Consider the following 25,646-nt stretch of genomic DNA (forward strand, 5'->3'; position numbering starts at 1 on the left):
ATGAACTTTGTGATGTGAAGGAGATCTTAATGGTGGTGAGGTTCAGTGGTCAGGTCAAGGGAAGGAGATGCAACAAGCCACATGAGTCCAGGAAAGAATATGACAGTGCCTGTGCTCCTAAGATTTTGTTTCACTGCATTGTCCAAGCATGCTTGTTTAAGCCAGTGTTGCACATGCTGCAACACTACATGTTTGAGAGCAGAATGTGTATTCACACAATCAGAATCCAGCTGAAGGTTTATAGCTGGGAGAGCTGAAATATGCACAGTTCCTTCCTATCTCACAGAACCTTGGCAGCATGGAGTATGAGCTGCATTTTTCTTGGGCTCACAGATAGCATCTCTGGGGTTTCAAAGCCTTCCTGTTCAGTTTGTGCAGGCTATCTGCATGTAACATGCCATGATGGAGGGAAATGGAGGGCAGCTCCACTGACTGCCTGCTCCATGCGTCTCATCTGCAGAACTACCAACACTTCCCTGCCTGCCCATAGCTCAGTGGCTCCCTGTTCCACCCCTGTTCCACCCAAGACCCCAGAGCAAGATTCTCGTCCATTCCTTAGGCATACTAAGGTTCTTTGCCTTTGACAAATCACCCTTCCTGAGATTTTCCCCATCTCCTTAAAAACAGTGTGTATCTGTGTATTTAAACTGCATGTGTTACTGTGCTCATGTGGAGATAAGAGAACAACTTTCAGGAGTTAGTAATCCCTCTTCGTGTGAGGTCTGAGGTGTCAGGCTTGCCAGCAAGTACCTATCAGCTAAGCCATCTCTCTGGCCAACATTGGTGTTTTCTAGCCCTCCATTTATGTCAAAGGCCTTTAAGATAAAAACGTTTTCCAGTAAAACCCAGTGTTGTCCCATTCCCCTCACCTATCCCCGAAGATCCTATTGGAGTTCGCATAGAGCAGAGTGAGCAATCTACATGGGCTGTTGGTCCTGAGGTTACACAAGAGCTGTTAGGATAATCCAAGTAAGTAAGAGATACAAGAGCCTGGGTTTAGGGTGAAGGAGGGAGAGGAGGCAGCATATGCTAGACATATTTCATAGGAAGAAAGGACCAGGCCCCCATTGTTACTTAGGGCAGAATGATAATGACTTCCATTCCTTGTTGTTATTGACAGCTTATATGCATATATATAAAGTGATCATTATTACTTCTCACTGACAGGGTTTATAGTGCACTCCTAGTCTTCCAGGTAGGAGGGATCTAGAGAAAGTAAAAATCACACAGGGTGCACCACAGTGGTTCAGATCTGTGTTGTCCAAAGGCCATTGAGCATCAAGCCTATTGAAAATGGATCAGACCCTTTGAATTTATGACTGGAATAAAAATAGCTAGAACCCTGTTCTCAGTCATAGCCAGAAAATTAAATTGGAATATTTACACAGCTTTATGATGTTGGATCAAATATCCAGACAAATCTAAATTTATGAGGTCTGTAAAATCTGAGTTGTTGAGAAGGATAGAGACTGGGCTTTGGGGATGTAGAGGCAAGGTCATGTGACTTGGTGAAAATATTTTTGAATTCCTAAACTGTTCCTAGTCATGTATTTCTGGATGACATTCTCAGGATGTTTTCTTCCAACTGATCAAAAAAAAAAAAAAAAAAAAAAAGAATGGCCTTAATTAAAAATTCTATTGTCTTTACCATAAAGGAAAGAAGACTTTGGGTGGTTGTCATGGTGATGACTGAATACACCAGGAGTGGGTAGTGATTGCTACCCAGAGCCCTGAAATGAGCATTTGCTATTTTCCTCACTCCCTGAGAGGCCTTCAGTACCAAACTACATATTTCCTTAATCGACTTTTAAATTCACATTTGAGCCACATGTGTGCCTGTGGGGCAGGTCCTCCCACGACAGCCACAGTTGCAGTCAGGAAGGCTGAATCCCGTTCTAATTGCTCTCTGTTCCCAAAGCAAAAACAGCATATGCAAGGTGCTCATGAGAAATCACAGAAGGTGACGAGCAAGAGCAGCCTTTCTGGGTCACCAAGGACAGAGGGGCTCCGTCCCCACAGCCCTTTCCTTGCAAGCACTCAGAATGAGGAGATAATGCGTGGCAGCTCTGAGTGCTACCACTGGGTCTCTGCCATCCCTTGGCACTAGGAACTCTGCAGCCACCATGCTGCATGTTGTCCTGTCTAACTGTGCTGGAAGAAGGGGAATGGTGGAGCTCCAGGGAAGCCCCTATCTTCACTTCTCTGACTCTCAGATCACAAGAACACTACCACACCTGACCTTTTACATGGATGCTGGGCATAGATTCCTGGACTTCTTGCCTGTGGAGCAAATATTTTACTGACACTTAGCAACCCTCAGCCCTATCTATTTATTTTTGAAAGGAGATCTCATAATATCACTCAGACTGACCTCAAACTCCTGGGCCCAAGCAGTCCCACCCTGCACCCTCACCCCCAAATAACTTGGACTCTAGCTGTGTGCTATTGTACCAATTCACTTTCTCCTTTAGACAGTTTTGGTAAGTTCTCTTCTTGGTTTGGTCAGTGCCCAGATAAGCCTAGGAAGAGGTAGACTTTTGCACGTTTGTAGATAGCTGGTTCTTTATCTTACCTTGTGACTGACTGGTAGGTCCAACTCCTTCAGTGACTGTACTGACCATGGCCATCCGCCCCTATTCATCAGGGAGGATGCCACTCATGATTTGCTTTCTTCTGCAGTGGCAGATTTTTCCCTTGGAGCTCTCTGTTCTTGGTTCATTGATTAATAGTCACTTGAAGAATCGCAGGGAGGCATTTAACATGCATCAGATACCATCACTCAGCAGAGAAAGCCATTCACTGAGCGAGCTCTCTGCTGTCTGTGTCCTTTCCTGCCCACACAGTGTGGCACCGGGGAATGAAACTTGGATTGGGAAAGGCTTGATTTCAATATGTGATTCAGAAGCAGTGATGTGCAGCTATAAAGTGGGAGGTGCTAGGAAGGATGCTGCGTGCACTCATCTCTTTCCGTTTTTTGGTTTTTCAAGACAGGGTTTCTTTGTGTAGCAGTCCTGGCTGTTCTGATGCTCTCTTTGTAGACCAGGCTGGCCTCCAAAGATCCTCCTGCCTCTGCCTCCCAAGTGCTGAGATTAAAGGCATGTGTCACCATGGCCAGGTTCATTTCTTTATACAATCCTCTTCAAAAGCAGGGACGCTGGGGCTGGAGAGATGGCTCAGCAGTTAGGAGCACAGTCTGCTCTTTCAGAGGACCTGGGCTCAATTGCTAGCACCCACATGGCAGCTCACAGCTGTCTGGAACTCTAGCTGCAGGCAATTTGATGCCCTCACACAGACATACATGCAGACAAAACACCAGTGTACAGAAAATAAAAATAAATAAATCATAAAAAAATACCCACCAGAAACTAGGCAGGAATCCTTGCTAGTGAAAACCATCAAGTTCTGGACTCTTATCTGCATGTATCCCAGAGTGTTGGGGCTTCCATGGGGAAATAGAGGCATGAAGGTTGTTTCCAGAGGGTGGAGGATCTAGTAAGAGCAATCTATCCTTCCCTCTTGCCTTGACAATTACAAAGAACTAATTTTTGCCTTGTTGTCTTTTTCCTTTTATGGGGACAAGATCTCATGCAGTTCACACTACTCTCAAACTTGATTTGTTTGTTGCTTGATATGACTTTTAATTCTTGGTCCTCCTGCTTCCACCTTCTGAGTGCAAGGATTATGGGGTGGATGCTGAAATTATAAGATGTGCCAAGGATGGAGCCTAGGGCCTTGTGCATGATGGACAGGAACTCTGCAAACAGAGCCACATCCTCAGCCCTTGTCTTATTGTCTGATGGAGAAGAGTCCAACCTTTGACCTCCTCCACATCTTTTAGGTCAGAGGGCCTGGCTCCAGCCCTCTTGTTGTGTGACCATCTACAGATCTCTTTCTGGGTTGTTTGTTTGTTTGTATTGTTGTTATTGTTGTTTTGTTTTTTGGAACAGGGTTTCTCTGTGTAACAACCCTGGCTGTCCTGGAACTTGATTTGTGGACAAGGCTGGCCTTGAATTTACAGAGATCCGCCTGTCTCTGCCTCCTGAATTCTGGGATTAAAGGCAGGCACTACCACCACCTGGCTCTCTTAGTGGTTTTTACCCTCAGTTTCCTCTGTGAAATGAAGAGAACAGTACCTGCTTCTAGGGTTATTTCAGGTGGGAGAGATTCCTGGACTAGAAGGTGATACAGAATGTGATGTGGGAGCTGGGGAGAGGGCTCAATGCTTAAGGGCACTTAGTGCTCTTCCAGAGGACCTGGGTAGTTTCCAGCATCCACAACTACTGTATTTCCAACTCCAGGGAGACCTAACACCCTCTTGGCTTCCACAGTCACCCATACTCAGGTGCATATACCCACACGCAGACACACAGAAATAGACATAATTAAAAATAATAAAATAAATCTTTAAAATAAAAGGGTGTGCTCCCTAGAGTTATTGTTCTGGACGCCTATCTTGCATTGGTATCTATGTCTACCACCAATCTCCAGTTTTGGCTACCTGTGGGAGAAGTCGGATATACCATCTTGGTGGACCCTCTGCTGGGGAGGTGGAGAATCTGCAGGTTTCCTTTAGGCTGGGGCGGTAGACCCTAGTAAGAAAACTTCCGGTTCACCTTCCTGCTGCCAGGGTTCACAGAGAAGTTTTATGGGGGAAATGAAGTCGGAGCCCAGTTCTGGCTTCAAGCTCACTCTCTTACCTCTGACTCCAGTCCTCTCTTTTGCTCGCTCCTCTCTCCTACTCCGTTTAATGTCTCCGTTTAATGAAAAATCAAAAGGGAAAAGAATACTAAAATCAAGATAGAAAGTTCTGTCAGGGCATTGCCTATGTGCTCACAGTGTATGCACTGGAAACTCTGGGCACTTGGGGTCCCTGTGGGTCAGGCCCCTTCTTCCTGCTGTGTTCCTCAAGCAGGACTCCCTTCCTGAATGTGCACAACTCGGAAATAGAGCGGGAAACTGTTTAGGTGGGGGGTTCCGGACTCATTCTATCCCACCCTCTTCTAAAGGGAAAGCAGGCAGGGAGCCTCTCCCTACTTGGGTGTCTGGGATCTGTTTCTTCTGCTTCGAGGTAGAGTGGGGTCCTTCATCCCTGAGTCCTGCCCAGGGAGAAGCACTATCCCTCGTTCCCTCTGGAGTCCCTAGACTGTTAATTCTATTGCTAGAAATTTGGTGGGTTTACCAGGCAGGAGGTCCTGAGCAGAGAGGATAGGTGTTGAGTAACCTGATCGTCGGGACCATCTAGGATAGAAACAACACTGAAGTTACTGCAGGAGGCTCCTCCCATTGGAATGTGGCCAAGCCACTTTATCTCCTACACCCTGATTAAAAAAAAAAAAAAAAAAAAAAAAAAAAAAAGACCTTGTGCTTTAATTGCTGGGGATGGCCTCTGGGATCTGGTTACCCTGAGTCCTCAGATTAGTGGTTCTCAATGGGTGGGTTGCGGCCCCTTTGAGGAGGTACCACAGGACCCTTTCACAGGGGTCACCTAAGACTATCAGAAAACACACATTTACACTATGGTTCATAGCAGTAGCAACAGTATAGTTATGAAGTAGCAACAAAAACAATGATGGGAGGGGTCACCACAACATGAGGAACTATATTAAAGAGTGACAGCATTAGGAAGGTTGAGGACCCTGCCTCCTATGTGTTGATTTCCCTCCCTCAGATCTGTGTGCTGTTTTCCCCAGCAAAGCCTGGGGTTGACAGAATGAAGGGCTGAAGGCCAGGACTTAATAGGTCACTGAGTGAGCACATGTGCCCACTTCTGCCTCTTGTTGGTTTCCTCATTACTGTGCTGCTCCTACTTGCAAGGTTTTGGGCTGTTTCCTAGTTTCTGGAGAGGCACCACTTCCCCTGCCAGAAAAATTTCATGCCCAACAATGTAGAGGTAATTCTAGGGGAAAAAAAGGGAATAAATAAATCCTCACATTTATTTACCTGTATTTTTTGTGTGTATGAGTGTTTTTGCCTGCATATATGTGTGTGCACCACGTGCACCTCTGGTCCCCAAAGAGGCCAGAAAAGGGCCCTGGCTCTCCTGGCACCAAAGTTAGAGACAATTGTAAGCCCCCTTGCCGGCTAGGAGCTGAACCCAGATCCCCTGGAAGAACAGCAAGTGCTCTTGACTTTGGAGCCTTCTCTACAGCACCAAGAGAAGAATCTCAAAAACACCCCCTTACAGGGCAGCAGCAGGATGTGTCCCAGAGGACCTCCCACTTGGGAGGAGATCACGTGACTCCTAAGAAGCAGTTGGTGCTGGACTTTGTAGCCTTGAGCCAATGATTTCTCGCCTCTTTCGGTTATCCCTAAAATGAGACCTCATAGTGACCACTGGGGATGATACGTGTACAGTCATCTCCAGGCACAATGGTCAGTATGCAGGAAATGGTGACTGGTATAGATAGCTCCCGTGGCCTATTAATGGATACCGGACACTGAAATATGAAAGCTGTGTGTGGAGAAAATGGAATGACAGAACTCACACAAATGGGATTAGTGCCCTTTATAAAAGAGGCTCCTTGCTGGGCGTTGGTGATATACACCTTTAATCCTAGCACTTGGGAGGCAGAGGCAGGTGGATCTCTGTGAGTTGTAGGCCATCCTGGTCTACAAAGCGAGTTCCAGGACAACCTCCAAAGCAATACAGAGAAACCCTGTCTCAAAAAAAAAAAAAAAAACGAAAAAAAATTCTCCTTGGGTGGGTAGGTAGCTCCCTGTGATTCCAGATGAGGAAGGTAGTGGAATCCCCAAAGCAAGCCGACTAGTGAGACTAACCACAGCTACAAACGTTGTTAAATTGAGAGAGCTTGCTTCAAAAAGAACCAGGTGGAGAGTGATTGAGGGTGGCTCCCTACATTAATTGACACGGGCACATACACTCTTCACCATTTGAGGAAACAGGAAGATCTGTTCATGAGACATGGGTCCTCACCAAGATGGAATCTGTGGGAACTGTAGCATTAGACTTTCTGGTCTCCAGGAGTGTGAGGAATGAATGTGTGTGTTTACTTTTAGGGACTAAGGAGGGGCATCAGTTGACAGACTTAATGAGCATGAGGGCCCAACTTCAGTCTTCTTGTAACAAGTGAGGTGTGGCAGAATTGTCCTGGAACCTGCCTGCCTCTGCCTCTCAAGTGCTGGGATTAAAAGTATGAACCACATATGAAGCTGGGACTTGGGGTTATGGTGGTGGTGGCAGTAGTGGTCATGGTGGTGGTGGTGGTGGTGGTGGAATGTTCTAATCCCAGCAATGGAGAGATGGGTGAATCCCTTGAAGCTCATTAGCCAGCTAGCTAAGCCTACTTGACCAATGAGAGATAGACTGTCTTAAAAGGTGGAAGATGCCTGATATCCTTTGACCACACAGCAAACTCACACATGTACATGCATGTACTCACACACATGTGGACTTCCACAGGAACACACAGAAATACATATGAACATTTGATGTAGAAATTTTGTGTAAGCTTCCTATGAGGAAGGGCATAACAAACCCATCACAGCCTCCCTGGGAAGTGGCCGAAGTTCTCCCTGTAGCTCTGCCCAGGCCCTTGGTTCTGCTTCCCCACAGGTACCAACTTGGTGCTCAGGAAGTCACATATTGCAGAGATCTCTTAATTAGATGATTATTGAACAGTGTATTGTCATAGACTCAAAGGTTCCCAGAGCTGGATAGTAGAAAGTGGCCACATCAGCTGTGGCAGCCTTTCATCACTAATGTGCTTGGTAGGTTTTTGCCTTGGACTTGAAAATGCACAGCACCTGTGATGGTCAGAGGCCATTCTGACATTTACACTCATCCCATCCACATATCCTAAGGACCTGAATCCAGGACCTTATGATTGGTAGGCAAGTGTTCAACCACTGAGCTATCCCCAGCCCCCTTACACCACAGAACATTAGGGGAAAAAAGTTTGTTTAGTTGTCCAGTCCTGCTTCTTGATAGTCCTTCTAGCATGGAAGATGATAAGCTGTCTTAGTTAGAGTCACTATTGCTGTGATCAAACATCATGACTAAAAGCAACTTGGGTAGGAGAGGGTTTATTTGGTTTACACTTCCATATCACTGCCATCATCAAAGGGAATCTGGACAGGAATGCACACAGGGCTGGAACCTGGAGTCGGAGCTGACACAGGGGCCACAGAGGAATGCTGCTTTACTGGCTTGCTTCTCATGGCTTGCTCAGTCTGCTTTCTTATAGAACCTAGGACCACCAACCCAGGGATGACAGTACCACAGTGGGCTGGGCCCTCCTCCATCAATCATTTAGAAAGTGTCCTACAAGGTTTGCCTACAGCCTGATCTTATGGATGGAGACATTTTCTCAGTTGAGGTTCCTCCCTTTCAGATGACTCTGGCTTGTGTCAAGTTGACCAAAAACTTGCTAGCCCATTAGCCATGTATCCAGGGTCTTCCCAGGCCACAGAAGGCTCTGGCTCTTTCAGTGATGGGAACCTGTTTTAGTCCTTCACAGTCCTGGTCCAACTCCTGTGTGCTTGCTCCAGCTTTCACATCTGACTGATTACGTGTGGATTCTGAAGTGGACATGATATTTGAGTGGGCTCTGGCCAGTTAAAAATGTAAGAATATTTAATGTTGCTTGTTTTGGACTCTGTTCTAGTGTTGAGTCCAAGGGTCTATTGGTCCTCCTGCAGCTTTTTCACACTGGACTAAATGGATCTAGAATTAGTTAAAACCCTCAGAACTAATGTAGATTGTGTTCTCTGGGCTGTCAGAACAGCATATCACAAATCCAATGACTCCAAATAAGAGTTTTATTCTTTTATTGTCTTAAGCTTCTAGGGGTCAGAAGTCAGCATGTCAGCAGTCTTGGTTCCATCCCGTGCCCCTGTCTCTTCCTGCTTTCCAGCATTCCCTGGCTCTGGATGGGTCACCCTGGTCTCTGCCTCTGTCCCCTGTGTGCACTTACATTATAGGGCCTCAAACCCAGATCTACCTTTCTCCAGTGCTCATGAAGTCTTGGGACTAGACACAGGGATTCCCACTTCTGAAAGGTCTTTTTCATGTTTGGAATGGAAATGAGTCACTAGAAGAAGGCAGGAAATTAATTAAAAACAGTGTAGGATGGGTTTCCCTCCAGCCCTGTTTTCAGGAACTCCTGCTAATTCATGGTTCATAATTACTGTGACCTCCAGCCATTCTCCTAACCTTCCCAGGTCTGCTTCCTCATCTACAGAGCAGATTGGAGGAGGGCATTCTGAGTAGATTTCAGGTCTAAACTCTTTTGTCCTTTAAAAAAATAAATTATTTTTGAAGTTTATTTTGGTGTGTGCTGGCTTACCATGCCAGCACTGTATATGGATTCGGTTCTTCCTCCCATCATGTAGATTCCAGGAGTGTGTTTACCCACAGAACCATCTCTCTAGCCCTCTAAAGTCTGGATATTGTGCTTTCTGGAAAGCAGGATTACCCTACTAAGAAAATGAATCACCCTAGTTTTACTTCATAAATGGGGAATTTGCTGCTCTATACTAAGACAGGTTATCAATTGTGAAAATCTAAAAAGCTTTCATGCCATTTACCTTTGTGTCGAGGTACTCCCTCCTCTCCACCACTCACTACAGAGGTGGGAGACACTATGAGGTTGGAAACAGGTGTTTTTCATATTTATATATTGAGTAAATGAGTGAATGAATATGCTGAGCTCACAGTCATTGTTGGGGGCAGATGAGGCCACATCTTTCAGATCATGTCACCTAGTAAGAGTCTTTAAAGATTCCTGAACACAGGATTAGACAGCAGCAACTTTTTCTCTGTGGCTTTTTGGAGTAGTTTCTGGATGTGGGACCAAGCTGTTAAGGGCTATATTCTGACCTGTGATGCCATATTCAGTGTTAGGAGAAGTGTGTAGTCTTTTCCAGGGCAGCACCTGGTCTCAGAGATGCTTTTCTGTCCCCAGAGCTCCTGCTTGCTGTCTGGGATCACTTTTGGTGTTTGTCATCAGAGCAGCATTCACTACTACCTCTTCTTGGGCTCTTTAGGGATGATGCCAGTGGCACTTTGACCGGTGTTCCCCAGTGTGGAAGCATCTGGTGGTTTGGGTTTAGCTGTATTTTAGTCCAGGCAGGAAGCTGTAAGGGCAGTCCCATTAGCCACTGGAAGATTCTTCAAAGATATGAGGGATGTCTTGCTAAAGGAAGATCCTCTCTAGTGCCAGTGTTGGTACAAGGTAGAATCTCCATGCCTGCAGGTGCACCCAGCCCGATGTCCAAGGCATATGGCCAAACACAGCTGTGAAGTTGGCCCAACACAGAATTGTAAACGTATTTAAAACTCGATTAGATTATTTTCAAAGGCTCCATTGTGAGCTTTGTAGGTGACAGCCTGTGTCGCAAGGTCAGAGGGTGGGGCTCGCTGAGCAGTCAAGCTCATGTGTTTGTGCATTCTAGTTTGTTTCTTAAACACTCATACCAGGGCTTAGTCCTTTGCCTTCCACATTCCGGCTGAGCTTTGGATATGAAGAAGAGTGTGAGAAAACTGTGCGTGTGATGACAGATGGGCTCCCAGGTCAGCCCTGGGAGCAGAGGGTGTGGTGGCAACAACAGTGACCACAGTGAGCTGAAAGGTGGGTCTATTTCTCAGTCTTGCAAAAGTGTTTCCTTTTCCAAGGTGAACTGGCTTTTTAAAAAGTGTATATATGAAAATTTTGGCTTTTAAAATTCCACTGGATTTTTAACCTCATTGGAATTCAAATGAAGCTTGTCTTGGGGACAATACTAGGTCACAATCATCAGTTTGCAATGCCTGCTATGTGTCTGAGTAGGTTGACTTATGGGATGGGTTCCAGGGTTGTCTCTGCATAAGGGGTGCTGAGGGCCCTGGGAAGCTGTATGTGTGTGTGTTTGTGTGTGTGTGTGTGTGGGGGGTCTGGCCATCCTTGTTGTGGACATGGAGGAGTCTGCTATGTAAAGTACAAAGCAACTTGGGGAACATGTGCAGGTCTGTGTGTGTAGGTTGGTCAGAGGACAACTTGTGTTAGTTCTCTTATTCCACTATGCTGCCTCACTGGCCACCTAAAAATTTAAATGCCTAAGTAGTCCATAAATGCAAACAACAATGATGATACAGGTGTCTATCTGGCACAAATATTTGCCACCAGGATTCAGCAGTAGGTTGGAGGCAGGAAAAGAATCTACGTTTTGATTCCTAATCCTTCTGGGATATGCAGTTCTTGAGTTAGTTTTGAAAAGCAAATAAGAATTAGCAAGTATACCACTCTTGTCTAAGCCTTCAGGAGTCAGGGGCTGGAGGTGACCAGCAAGGGCCACTTGGAAGAAAAGAGACCTTAAAGGTTGCACAGAATTTAGCAGGGAAGGTGGCAGTGACACTTGGGTGGAAATGACAAAGTGATTGGAGCTGGTAGACCGTTAATCTGGCAGGAATTGGGGGGACATGGAGTGGCGAGATACAAAAGCAAGGTGGAAGAGAGGAGGTAGTCGAAGAAACCTGATCTGGCAGCAAGGACAACAGGGCCATTGGGCAGAGTGGGGATACAGTCTGTGGCTCTCATATACCTGTCACTGATCTCTGTCAGGGTGTTGCTGGTGATGGAGAGTTAATTCTGGTACCTGATGGCTAAGCCCAGGATACTTCCTGTTCCTCTACTGGCTCCTTGGCATCTAGCCCATTGGGGCTAGAGGTGGCCTTTGCCTGAAGAGTAAGCAGCAAGACTAAGCCCCCTCTTTGTACTAATTTGAACTTAAATTTTGGTCATGTGGTTGTAGAAAGGCTCTGGGCTACTGCTCTCTGCTCTGATTTCTTCATTTGTGAAATGGAAATGGTACTACATTTAAAGGTGGTTGTCCTTACAGCATGATTTCTAGATATAGTCATGCTTCATGCTTACATTGGACACCTGCTCCAACCTGGGTGCATGGCACAAATGACCACAAATACCTGTCTGGTTGGATGTGAGTGCCCGTATTGTGAGACAGATAATACAGTAATTATTGTCCCCCAAAGGACAGTGTTAAGCACACAGCAGAACCAAATAAATATTAACTATATGGGGTTTGTGCTTGTAAGCCTAAGTCTTTTTCGGGGAGGGGGTTCAAGACAAGGTTTATCTGTGTAGTCTTGGCTGTCCTGAAACTCACTTTATAGACCAGGCTGATCTCGGCCTCCTCAGTGCAGGGATTAAAGGCATGCTAACCCAGTCTCTCTCTCTCTCTCTCTCTCTCTCTCTCTCTCTCTCTCTCTCTCTCTCTCTCTCTCTCTCCCTTCCTTCCTCCCTTTCTTTCTTTCTTTCTTTCTTTCTTTCTTTCTTTCTTTCTTTCTTTCTTTCTTGAGATGCTTTTCCCCCTCCCAGTCTTTATAGCAATTGATTTGTGATTAATTAGAATCTCTTTTTAGTTAAAACTACTTTCTTGGGAAAGACAATCATGAGACTGGCTCCTGGTCATGCGTTCTTTTTTTTTTAAAATTTGTTTCTGAGAATTTCATGCATGTATACAATGAGATATCATATCTACTTCCTATTTCTGTTTTCAAACTCCTCTTTTATTCCCTCCATTATGTGCCCTCCCAACTTAGTCTTTGTTATTGTTTGGATAACCCACCTAGTCCAGTTAGTGCTGCCTGTATGTGGGGGGTCTGGGGCCATCTTCCTCCCCCAGCAGCCAGTAGTAGCTCCTTGTGTAAACTGATGACATGACCACTTCATGGTGTGGTTAAGGGGGAGGTTTATATTGTAGATATGAGAGAGAGAACAGAGTTTTAGAGTCCAGAGCACAGAAAGTAGACTGGACATGGCCAGGAGTGTCAGTGAGGGAGGGGTGGACAGTGAACAGGAGGGGATAGAGAATAGAGAAAACCTGGAGAAGCAGAGAGAGAGAGAGAGAGAGAGAGAGAGAGAGAGAGAGAGAGAGAGAGAGAGAGAGAGAACACACAGCATGCCTAGCCAAAATAGCAGGGTTGTAAGGAGATTAAGTAGTTGGTGGGAGGGAAGCCAGTTAACTGGGAGAGGTGAGAAGAGCTAGGAGCTAGGTCTTTGTGAAGCTGAGGGAGCCTGGACACCAGCATGGGCTTTGGTATGCTAATAGGCAGCACAGGTAGCCATTTGTCCCTCCTGCCAGTAGGAAGGGAGGGAAATGACTCCTTTTGGTAGAGGGGAACCGGCTTCACAAGTTCCTGAGGAATGCTGGTTCTTATCTAACCTCCAGAGATCCTCCTGTAGTCCAGGCTGAACCCATCTCTGGATATCTGGACTGCTTTTTTGGAGTTTGGGGAACTGGAGTTTCCTTTGGATCTGACACTCCTTTGGCTGGTCACTCACTCTTTTATTTTTCTGTGGCACACTCACATTGTTTTACAATCTGGAAGGCTTTTAAAACTATTTTAAAAAGGGGCTGGAGAGATGGCTCAGCGGTTAAGAGCACTGGCTGCTCTTCCAGAGGACCCGGGTTCAATTCCCAGCACCTACATGGCAGCTCACAACTGTCTGTAACTTCTGTTCCAGGGGATCTGACACCTTCACACCAATACACATAAAATAAAGTTAAATAAGAAAAAAAAAACTATTAAAAAAAGGCAACAACTCAGATTTCACTACCAAAGTTTTGAAAATAGTAACAGATACAAAGTTGAGGAAAAATTGCTCAACTATCATCCTAAATAGACTGAGATCAAAATCCCCTTTATTTTTTCTCTTTATGTATTTCTTGAGTTCCTACTGTGTAACGGTTTGCAACTCCCTCTACCTTTCAACCTCGTGGAGCTATGTCCCGCACCTTGTGACCCATAGACCTGTGTGTAGGTTACAATGAAAAGGCCACTGTTGGTCTGTGACCTCAGTATCTTAGTTTCCTTTGTCTCCTTCTACCTCTTTTGGGAGTGAAAGCTTCCTGGTTAAAATTTGTCCTGAAAGAGCCGTAGCCATTCCCAGGCAGTTCTGTAAGAGTTTTACCAGGCAGGTAGGTGAGTATGGTAGCAGTGTTTCTCCATCAAAAATTGGCATGGTTTGGGGGCTAATTTTAATCCAGCGCAGGATGGAAGAAACTGACTGGGTGATTCTGACTCCAGGGCTAGACGTTAGGCTGTATTCAGATGCTAGGGGGAGCCAAGCTCACAGGCTCCAAGAGCAACACATTGGGTCCTAGAGCCTATAGTGCTTGCCTGGATGTGTGCAGCCAGTCATCCTCATTCCCTTGGGCCACAGGGGGTGGTGACTCAGAGCTGGAGCTGTGTTCCTGCCTGGTGCCTGATTTTGCTTGGGGTGTGGAGAGGAAGGAGAATGAATGAGCAGGAACAGAGTGGCTGCTGGATTGTAACGCCTGGGAGCAGTTGTGGAGAACTGAAATTAAGAAAGCAAGAGCAGGCAGCTGGGAGTCTTCCTCTCTCAGGAAGCCCGGAGCTGAGTGCAGCCTGCCCTGAGCTGAGTGTAGATTTTATCAGACCACCAGGAAAGACACAGTTCTGAGCATGGGGCTCAAAGCGAGTGTGAGCCTGTCGGCAAGAAGGGAGCAGGTGAGTCCTGTATGGTCTGTGAGGATTCAGTGTGTGATATGTTTTGGTTCCTGAAGTTTCAAATGGCTAGGAGTGCCATTACTCAGCAAGAATGCCATTTAATTAGGAAAAAGTAAGACAAAAGTGTCTTGAACTCCTGTGTGTCTCATGTTCTTATGAATGGTTGGCAGGAAAGGAGGAAGGTCCTTTGTGTTTTAAGTTCCCTGTCTTGTGTGGACTAATGATTGGGGTGGCTGGATCCTCACACCTAAAATGTCCTCACTGTCTGGGAGGTTCTTGTAACACCTGGCCCTGTCTTCTCAAGTGGCTGCTGAGGTACCGGCTTAGGGAAGTGCTGAATGGAATTGTAAATGGGTGTTCTGGACTTGAAAATGTCTCCCTTGTACAATACTTCTGTAGGCTGTGTTCCTGGCTGAGCCCAGCCTGTGCCGGAGGTGGGTTTTCTTGCTCTGTACTTTCCGCACCATGGAGACAGACCCTCCGAGGGACAAGGGTGTGGTTGAGGGACTGTACCTGCTGATGATCTGAAACCATTTTGCCTGGCAGGCGAGTTCTTTAAATAGATGTTAACAGGGAGCTGGGGTTTTTATGTACATTAACTCAAAGGGAGGAAAGTATGTGCTTGAGTCTATCTTTGCAGGCTTGCCCTGCTGGAGTTGTGATGCAGAGCAGTTCTAGAGATAGCAAAGGAAAAGCCCAGCAGGCCCCAAATGCCGAAGTGCTTCCCTGCCCGGCCTGGGCATTACAGCTTCCTCATAACCTTGCTGAGTTGGTTTATCTCCTCCGTTTACAGATAAGCCCAGCGCTCACAAGCTCATTCAAGGCCATGTGCACACTGGGCAGAGCTAAGGTTTGAACTCCAGGCTGAATCCAATCTGATCTGTTTGGGTGGCCTCTACTTTGGGGCCCAGGATGAGGAAACCAGAGCCCTGGGAAGTTGAGGAGTCACTGCTAACAAGGCTGATATGGCTTCTTTTGCCCTGTTTCTCTGAAAACTTCCTTCACAAATCGGGGAGGGCTATTTGTGTTTGATTTCCACATTCTAGTAGGAGTTTGCCTTTAATCTTTTCATTCATGATCACAGGAAGCCAAAATTAAAACTCTCTATTCAGCAGTTGGAATTCTAGGTATGTGACCCCCTGTGGGATGCGAGCTGCAGGCAGCCTTCCTTTTGCCAAGTTACTTGCTTGGAAGAGGTATTTTACGTATGGAGTGGCCACTGGGTGGATCTGTAAAACCTATGACCTGAGAGAGAGAGAGAGAGAGAGAGAGAGAGAGAGAGAGAGAGAGAGAGAGAGAGAGAGAGAGAGATTGTGCTAGAAGTCATCAGTCTGTTCTCTCCAGGGGACAAGGAGGACAGAGGTACTTCTTTCTAAGGTGGGCAGTCGTGCTGTGACCCTCTGAGATTCCATTCTTTCTGTGCCTTTTGCCACAGAAAAGGCAGCACCTGAGCACTCCTAGGTGGTGGTCCCAGGGTTTGGCTGGGCTCAAGTTGCTGCCTGGTGTGGGGTGGGTGTAAGCCAGATGTGGGTAGTGTGGGTGCCAGTAGCCCAGCACTGCAATCTTTCTGGCTCCTCAGGGTTGCTTCCAACACTGGCATAGATAGGATCCTTTGTCAGGGCCTTTGTGATGGGTTGATAGACTCTTGCACAGCCTTTTGATGAAGGTGGCTGGTACTCATTTCCAAGGTAACAGTTTGGGTGCCTCCCACATGAGCATCCCTATTCCCATGCTCTAGGTAAAAACACAAGAAATACAGGAGCCAGTCCCCAAGGAACCGAGGATTGGCAGGTGGTGAAGACTGGAGGATAGATAAGTACTAGTTGGGGGAGCCTTCATATCTATCCCTGAACTATGAGCTTACTTTCTGCATTGAGGGTATTAACAGTGGGCCTGAAGAGGCTTCTGGTGTGCTAATGTCTCTTGCTCTGCCAGTAGAAGGCATCTACATCTCGATGGCCAATGACTGTTGGACTCTTGTCTCCATTGCCCGAGTTCTGGTTTCTGCAGGCTTAGGCAGCTATTTCATTAGAAAGGCTCACTAGAAGGTTAGGGTTCCCTTAGTTTTTTCTCACTCACTTCTAAGCACCCCCCCCAGCTGCCAGACACCTCTTCAAACTGATACAGTAGTAAAGAGACAGGCTAGATCTGCGTGCCAGTCAAAGAAACCCACAGTAATCACACATGCACGTAGGTGAGAAACATTACAGCTGGTAATAACTAAAATAGGCTGATGTGGTATGAAGCGGCAGCAGGAAGGGCTGAGGTGGTGGTAGCCTTGCCCAGGTCTAAAGGACAAGGTGCCAACTCCATGAACACAGGCAATGAGCGTGCCGACTTCGAGGACAGAGGGTGCCAAGCAGGAAAGGCCTAGATGTTCAGGAAATGAGGTGGGTGGGGACAGAATAGTAAATGAAGAGGCTGCTGCTAGGTAGGGGTCATGTCACCTGAGGTTTTGTTTGTTTTGAGACAGATTTGTGTAGCCCAAGGTAGCCTGGAACTTACTTTGTAGTTGAGGATGACCCTGAGCTTCTGCATCTCCTGCTTCTCCTAGTGTGGATCGTAGTGCCAGCTTATGTGGCAATAGAGATGGAACCCAGGGCTGTGTGTGTACTGGGCAAGCATGTGCCAACTGAGCTACAGCCCTAGCCCCTCTTCTAGGGTTTTCTAAGCCAGGGCAAGGAGCTTATTTTCACTCTGGATGGTATCATGCTTCTAGGGTTTGATGGAGGAGGCTGTCATGATCTTACTTACCTTAAAAGACCCTTGAGAGCTTCCAGTGAAGTCACTGAAGCTGAGACAGAAGCAAAGGCTGTGCTTAGGAGCTGTTGCAGAGGCTAATCCGGAGACAAAAGCTAAGCCTGGTGGTTGTAAGGCTGCAATCCCAGCTACTTGGGAAGCTGAGGCAGGAAGATCACAACTGCAAGGTCTCCCTGGCCACAGAGTGAGTTCAGGCCAACCTTGGAAACCTAGCGAGACCCTGTTTCAAAGTGAAAAGTAAAAAAAGCCTGGAGATAAAGTTTTGCGATAGAGCACTTACCTCACATTCCCAAGGCCCTAGGTTCAATTCCTAGTATGGGGTGGGGTGGTATGCGGGCCAGAGGTAAGCTGGAGAGCCGAGGGTGAATGCAGAGCATCTTTGAGAAGAAGCCAGTAGACCTCACATATGCATGCCACAAGTGGAAGTTAGGGTATAGAAGGAACTCCAACGTTTGAAGACATTGTTACTGGAGAAGTCTGGTTTGAGGTAAAGATTGCTTATTCTCCTTTTGTTAAAATGTAGATGTCTGTTTGTTGTTGCCATAGTCAAGGCTCAGTTGGGTTAAACAAACATTGAATGCTTTCTGTATGCTTAAGTGTATATGCCCTTTTATTTTAACCTCTCTTTAAATTTCTGGGAACATTTTAAAATCCCATTTGTAATGATGGAGCTAAGGCTTAGAGAGGTGAGGAGGCTTGCTTTAGTTTGAACCCAGCCCCAGATCCAAAGCTCTGGGCTGACTGGTTGGTTTTTCAGGGCACAGGTTATTGCTTTCCCTTGGGGACAGGATGGGACCATAGGCTGGCTGGTTCATCCAGGCCTGATTCCCAGGCTACAGGAAGAAGGGCTGGCAGGGGAGTGGCTGTGTGGAGAGAGCTGTTGTCAACTGTCTTCAAAACTCTGCAAACTTGAAAGACCACTCTCATAAGATTGTCAGCTTCCTTAGAAGTGCCACATTACCGTGACACTTCCTGTTAAGGGAACAAATTAGTAAAAGTGCTAAGTAAAATAAACCACAAGGAGCTTAGGAAATGTTGCCAATTCAAAGACACTGCTTGTTTTTTTTTTTTTTTGAGAATCTCATCTAGCCCAGGCTAGCTTTCTTATCATGGTATGTGGCTGAGGATAACTTTGAACTGCTGACCTTGTCTCCGCCTCCTCAGTGCTGGGATGCTGGGTGTGGGCCACTGTAGCCTGTTTATGGTACTGGGGGTTAAACCCACAGCCCTGTGCATGCTGGACAAGCACTCTGCCAACTGAGCTGCATCCCCAGCCCTTGAGGAGAGTTTCTGCTCTCCATTACAACCTCTCTGTTGAGGAGCCCAGATAAGAGCTGATGTAGGTAATGCATTTTCTTCTCATTTATGGAGTTTCAGTGTTCATTTTTGAACATTTTCTGGGGCAATATTAGGTGACCCACAATCCTTAGTTCAGCTGAGACATTGAGGACAAAGATAAATTGTACCTTAAGAAGCCTGGAGGCGATGCTGAAGGTGGCTTTAGCCTGAGGGTGACTGTTGGACAGTGTTCTGGGAGGCATGTGGAAGGGTTGGAAGGTTGGGGACAGGGGACTGTCAACAGGCTCTGCTCAGTATGTTTGATGAGGCCCTCTGCTGAATTTGGTCGGATACTTTCCTTACATTTTAAGCTGTTTCTTCTTTTTATAGCTGGGACCAGATAAAAGCTGGTGTTGACAGCACATCTGTCACACTTCACATACCAATGCCACAGCCATCAGAGAGCCACACTCACCAGTGTGCTCTGACCTCCTGCCAAGCCTCTCTCACAGCTTTCCGGATCGCCCTGCATTTAAAAAATAAAAAAATTTAACTTGCTAGATTAATTTGGAACTTTTAATTTAACCAATCAAAGTTACTGCTCCCCCTTTGTTTTGTTTGTTTTCTTTTGGTTTTGTTTTTTTCAAGACAGGTTTCTCTGTGTAGTCCTGGATGTCCTAGAACTAGCTCTGCAGACCGTGCTGGCCTCCAAGTTAGGGACCCTCCTGTCTCTACCTCCTGAGTGTTGGAATTAAAGGCATGCACTACCACACCTGGCTATGCTCATTCTTTATGAATGAATAGTTCACAAAACTTTGCAAGAAACTGTCAGGCCCTCTCATTCTGACTAGCCCCATGTGTTGTGGTACAGGTGAGCTCTGTTGAGCTCAGTTCTCTATTTCCATGGTCCTCTGTATTCTGTTATCAAGGTGTTTGCTGCCAGCCCTCTGTGGGGCAGCCGTGGTCCTTCAACCGCCTAAGGGCTCTTGTGAAGGTATGCTTATTTATCTGTGCCTCCTCCCCTCCATGCTTCCTGGTACTAACTAGCTTACCCTGGCTGCCAGGCCTTTCTGAGAAGTTGCTTCTGGGAGGAAGAGTAGAATTTGAAAGAAGGTGGATTGATGGCATTTAAATTGCTTGGCAGATTGCTTTCTTGGTAGAGCAGAAACTCCGGTGTGAGGAGTTTCTATTTCCTTGAATCCAGTGGCCTGGCCCCCAGCCAGGCCATGTGTGCCATACAGAAGAGCAAGGTGGGAAGTCAGGTTTCAGGACAGGTCTTTCGGGGATGTGTCGATACAGGCCTGAAGAATGCTTCTTGAGTCAGATTGATGGGACATTCGACTCTTTGTGGGTTTTAGGATCAGGAAACAGACTGAAGTTGTAGGGCCAAAGAGGGACAATAAATGAAGCATGACTGGACTTGCAGTCTCCAAGCTTATGTAACAGGCAGCCTTCATTGGGCTGTGGTGGGCCTGGAGCTTTGTAGGAAGCACAGTAGTTGACTGTGTCTGTAGACAAGTTGTCTACCTCTTGTGGGGCTTGCTTTTCTCCCTAATGGCCTGGTGACAACAGGTAACTTGCCTTACCGGTATTAGGTTGAATGTCATAGACTAGGGACCTTACTTCAAAGAGTGCCGAGCCTTCTAGAAGCTCTGCCACAAGCAAGTTGGGTACATTCAATCAAAAGTGATGAAGTTTCAGGACCCCAGTATTCAGGATTCATTCATCCCTGTGGGTCCATCTCCTCTCCCAATGATTATGTCTTTCTCTCTTTTTAAAAATTCTGATAATATCTCATAATCTGGAGTCGTATTTCTTTTATTTCTATCATGGAAATAACGTGATCTGTGCCTCTGGCCTCCTTGGTTACCTGAGAGTGTTGGGTGATGAATGTGAGCAGTTGAAAACTGGTAGGACTGAGGCTGAGGTTGGCAGGAAGAATATTAGGGAAGGGAGTTTGGGGAGCTGCTCTAGGTGTGACCAGGCAACAGCTATTTCTCATCGATGTAACTCATCTTCCTTCTAATGGTAGAGCGCTTACACTTTTGAATTAAGCACCAGCACCTTGTAGCTCAGGATTCATGAGCCTGGGGCTCTAGGTTCATTTATGATGATATGAGTTGGGGGTGGGGAGCAGAACAATTGTCCTTAGGGTTGATGTGTGTAGAAAAGGTGGCCACTGGCTGTTGGGGCTGTTCCAGGCACATAAAAGATTTGCCCTGTGTTCCTGTCTACTAGAGGGTCCACCAACTGACCCTATGATAGGACCAGAGGCTGCTTGGGGTATACTGATTGCCATACAAGTATCAGTCAGAACTTTGTTCCTGGGCACAGGGAGACAAGGGGGTAGGTGAAGGTGGCATTGTATTTCTGATGCACTGCCCACAGGGCTGGAAGCTGCCAGTCTCTAATTTCTAAGGGAAAGGAACAACATGTGATCATATAGAAGGCATGGGATTCACAAACAGAATCTAGATACTCGTCTTAATACTCTTCCCTGAAGTTGCCTTGTGCATACTTTCTCAGCCAAGTTTTCTCACTTGTAAAATGTGGAGCTGATATGTTGATAGCTGAACTTGTGAGTAAATGTGTTGTAGACTCTAAAGTGCTTCTGAGGTTTAGAGGAGAGTGGTGGTACTGTTGATTGTTCTCTGTTCTCAGGGCATTTCCCAACGGATTGCACATGGGACCGACCCAGAGTTTACATTCTCAAGCTTACTGGAGATGACTCTATTTAAAAAAAAAAAAAAAAGCCAGGTGTAATAAGGCCCAGCCCTTGAATGTGATGCAAGGCTGTCTGAAACAGGTGTTGCAGGGGACTGCTCCCATCCCAACTGGAAAGCTGCTTTTTTGGGAAGCCCAGGCTGCTGCCTACCAGATGAAGTCATAGGATTCTGTGGGCTGGCCCCAGAATAGGAATGGGAATTGAGAGACCAGCTGTGCTGGGATGAGTGAAGGTTTGGTAGGGGTGATTCTCCATGGCTGGGTCAGTTAGCAAGCAGCCTGACAGCCTGGTCTGATGGCTTGTTAGCATCTGGGTTGCTCTAGCTGCCAGTGCAACGGTTTCATCACCAGTTCAGAGTAAGGAAAGTCTGGGGCTTTTAGAGATTGTCTTCTTAACCTGTGTGCTGTGCTGATTTAGATCCACTAATCTCCAGAGAGGCTGAGTGCTCAGTGGGGGGTGGGGGGTGAAGCTAACATCTTAACATCACCACACTGTGACAATCTGGCTGGACAGCAGCCAGTAGATCTACTGTTTGTGTTAAGAGCTTTTAAAGAGAGCCTGTACTCTTTCATTTAGTAATTTTATTTCAGCAGCTTTAACTCAATGAAATAATTTGAATTGGGGCAAGGGGTTATCTATACTCAAAGATACTGATTATGATGTGAAGGGACCCCTAAAATATCCAGCATTAGAAGAGTATATGAGTCTAAACTGAAGTGCCGTGGAGTCAGGGTGTAGGAGTGCTTTTGTTCCCCTATACCCCTGCATCCACAGCAATGCCACACACATAGGCAATGTATTTTGAAGTTGTATGAAAAAGATTATGTTCATATGTCAAGTGTTACTCAGTAGTTCAAATGAAGGCATCGGAATGAAAGTGTTTCTCCTGTGTGAGTTATATGTAGTTAGACACACTCACATACACAGTGGAAACCTTTACTTTGTATGTTCATTTTTTAAAAAGATTTTATTTATTTATTATGTATTCAACATTCTGCTTCCATGTATATCTGCACACCAGAAGATCTCATAACAGATGGTTGTGAGCCACCATGTGGTTGTTGGAATTGAAATCAGGACCTCTGGAAGAGCAGCCAGTGCTCTTAACCTCTGAGCCATCTCTCCAGCCCCCGTATGTTGATTTTTTAAAAAGAAAGTTAACATTATATATAAAAACTGAAAAAGCAACATTTGTTTTATTTTTTTATTAGTTCAAATTAGGAACAAGCTTGCTTCACATGTCAATGCCTTCTCCCTCTTCCTACCCTCCCCTCAACCTTCCCCCAACCCCCCACCTGCCCCCCCCCATCCACCCTCCACTCCCCAACATTTGTTTTTTAAAGATTTATTTGTGTATGAGTGCTCTATCTGCATGTACACCCTTATACCAGAAGAGGGCATCAGATCCCACTAAAGATGGTTGTGAGCCTCCATGTGGTTGCTGGGAATTGAACTCAGAACTAATGAAGAGCAGCCAGTGCTCTTAACTGCTGAGCCATCTCTCTGGCCCGTAACTTATTTGTATATGTAGAAAAATCTCTACTAGTTTGGGCTCAGCAGGTAAGGTTACTTGCCACTACTCCTGATGACCTGAGTTCAATCTCTAGGACCCATCCACATGGCAGGAGAGAACTCTGGAAAGTTGCCTTCCTACCTCCACTTGTGTGCCCTGGCACATGTACTCTCACCTACCTACCTACAAGCAAACAAATGTAGTAAAAAAAATTCTTTTTTAAAAAATTACCATTTTTTAAAAAATAGAAGGCAATAAATAAATAAATAAATCCCAAACTACCTTGGAAAGAGATTTCCACACATACAGTGATGCCACAGGTGCTTTTTGTTAGTTTGTGTCTAGATTTTATAAAAATCTGAAAGCAACTATGACTTAGTGCTTGGGAAATTCTTTTTCAATCCATCACATTCTCTTTTGAGAAAAGAGATTCATTTATTTGCTTATTTGTGAAACAAACCAGCAGCCTCCAGAGCCAGCTCCGCATCGTTTGAAGCTCCAGGCAGTCTTTGTCAATACACAAAACACCTACACACAGGCCAAGTCTGTCAGCTTGGCATGGAAGCAGCCGCTCCTGTCTTCAAAAGGGTGGTAGAAAGCTTGGGTGTTGGAACCAAGCAGGTCATGTTGCAGGGACATGCCCATACGTTTATTATCCCTTCAGTGAACTGAAGACATTTGGTAGCAGCCCGAAGAATTTTAAGAAGATAGGATTTGCTGGGTGGGTGGTTAATTCTTAGGATTCTTTCCCTGGCATACAGATTGGGGAAGCTGTTGAATGTCGCCTATTTTCCTTCATTCTTGTATCAGCTTGTGCTATCTTAAAGATTTTTTTCTCCTTAGTGTTTCAGTGTATTGGAACTTTGTGAAATAAGTCTTTAATGTATTGTATTTTCCTGGGCATGGTGACACATAACTGTGATCCCACTATGTGCCAGGCAGAGATAGGAGGATTGTCCAGAGTTTGAGGCCAGCCTACTCTACACAAAAATTCCAGGGCAGCCAAAGATATGTAGCTAGATCCAGTTTCAAAGAACAAAGCCAGCTGGACACTTAGGAGTCAGAGGCAGGGGATCTGTGTGAGTTTGAGGCCAGCCTGGGCTATATGTATAGTGAGTTCCAGGCCAGCCATGTTCCTCCTTCCCTGAGGAATATTTGATGTCCTGGCTCTCTAGGCATACTGATCTCTTGCTGTACTTGTTCCCTCATTTATGTGACTTCTCATCTCTCTCTCTGCCTCTAGCCACAACCAGCAGACCACAACCTTCAGGCATCCTGTGACTGGACAGTTTTCTCCAGAAAACAGTGAATTCATTCTTCAGGAGGAGTAAGTATTTCTTTATGTTCTTACTCAGGAAGAGTTTGAGAGCTTGGAGACATGAACTCAAAACACAACTTGCTTGGCTGTTTCTGCTGCTTTGGTTTGTTTGTTTTGTGGTCAGGTAGAGGGTCTTGGAGAGGATTGGTTGATTCAAAGTGAGAGGAGTTTTATTTTTCAGTCTGCACGTGTCTAGCAAGAGGATGTGGGTGTGGAGAGGCTGCAGAATGTGCTATGAAAATTCTCTTTCTGCTGAGCCATCAGCCTTGCACACTAGCTGTGTTCTCACCCTCATCTTCAGGGAAAGTTTCAGAGGTAAGATTGGGTGCTGAGACTACCTGCAGGAATTCCCAGGTTCTTGTCCCTGAACAAGGATTTGGACAGAGATAGTGGATCATAACAAGAAAGTTTGCAAAGAGAAAAAAGCTTTTCCAAGTGTGGAAACAGGCCAGAGCTGGAAAAAGATCAAAGGCTTCGCAGCAGATGCTATACGAAGGATTGGGCTAGTATATTCCAGTATGGTGGGCTGATGGATAGCCCACATTTTTCTTTACATGTACTTTTACATGTCAACCTTGGTGGAGAGGAATTCCAGTCTTTCTTTCACATGCTAATTATGACTTAATTTCCATCCTACTGTCTTGCTACAATTGCCCATAAACATAACCTCTAAAGGGATCAAGTAGGAACGCAAAGCTGGGGGTCTAGAAGAGAGGAAGCAGATCTTTGCTCATCTCCATGGTTGCCAGGTAGAAAATCCTTATGGCTGTACTTACTCATTGTGCTGAGTGGGCTACTGTTGCTGTTGTATAGAGATTCTAATTGTAGTTGAACTCTAGTAACGTTAGGCTTGCTTCAAAGACATCACGCTTCCTCTGCTGCCTCTTCTGTAGGATCCCTTCTCCAACTCTGTGTTATAGGGTCTCATTGCTCATGATCTGATCATCTATGCTGCTCCTCTGAAGCCTCTTCCTGATGCTCACTCAATTTCTTCAACTATCACAGGTGTCTGGCCCTTTTTTTGGACTGTCCTAGTTTTATTTCTGTTGCTGTGATAAGATATACTGACAGAGCAACTTAGCGGGGCGGGATGGAGTTTATTTCAGTTTACAGTTCCAGGTTACAACCTGTCATTATGGGGAAGTCAAGTCAAACAGCTAGTCACAGCACATACAGTCAAGAGCAGAGATAAATTAATGTGTGCATGATTGTTTGCTGCTTTCTTGTTTGTACTCAGCTTGATTTCTCTACTCTTAATATGGTTCAGGGCCTCCTGCCTAGAGGATAGTGCTGCCCGCAGTGGACTAGGTCTTGCTATATCAGCTAACTTAATAAGACAGTTCCCAATAGACATGCTCACAGGCTAACCCAATGTAGACAACTCCTCATCTAGACTCTCCTTGCAGATGATCCTCAGTTACGTCAGGTTGACAATTAAAGCTAACCATCACAGTAGCTAACAGGGACTTGGAAGGTCCAGGAATGTCATTTCCATATCTGATCCTCAAGCACAGGCACATACTTTCTTCTCTTCAGTACTGCAGTGCCTCTACAGCTTTGGAGA

General features: G+C 45.8%; 1 protein-coding gene across 2 annotated transcripts in view; it reads left to right on the forward strand.

Moving 5' to 3' along the window:
* Positions 1-25,646, forward strand: part of Plekha7 (pleckstrin homology domain containing A7) — a 189,034-nt gene that overhangs the window by 95,046 nt on the left and 68,342 nt on the right. Inside the window, exons 1-2 of one of the 2 annotated variants that reach the window (XM_035442267.1) lie at positions 14,138-14,488; positions 24,008-24,091. Coding sequence is in view for 1 of the 2 variants with exons in the window: in XM_027410144.2 (XP_027265945.1) it covers positions 24,008-24,091 (84 nt within the window). In the remaining variant the exon portion in view is untranslated. Of the gene's footprint in view, positions 1-14,137; positions 14,489-24,007; positions 24,092-25,646 lie in introns of those variants that run through there. The other variant, XM_027410144.2, reaches the window with a different exon arrangement.

Source organism: Cricetulus griseus, chromosome 3 (genome assembly GCF_003668045.3).
Source record: "Cricetulus griseus strain 17A/GY chromosome 3, alternate assembly CriGri-PICRH-1.0, whole genome shotgun sequence".
Classification (NCBI taxonomy): Eukaryota; Metazoa; Chordata; class Mammalia; order Rodentia; family Cricetidae; genus Cricetulus; species Cricetulus griseus.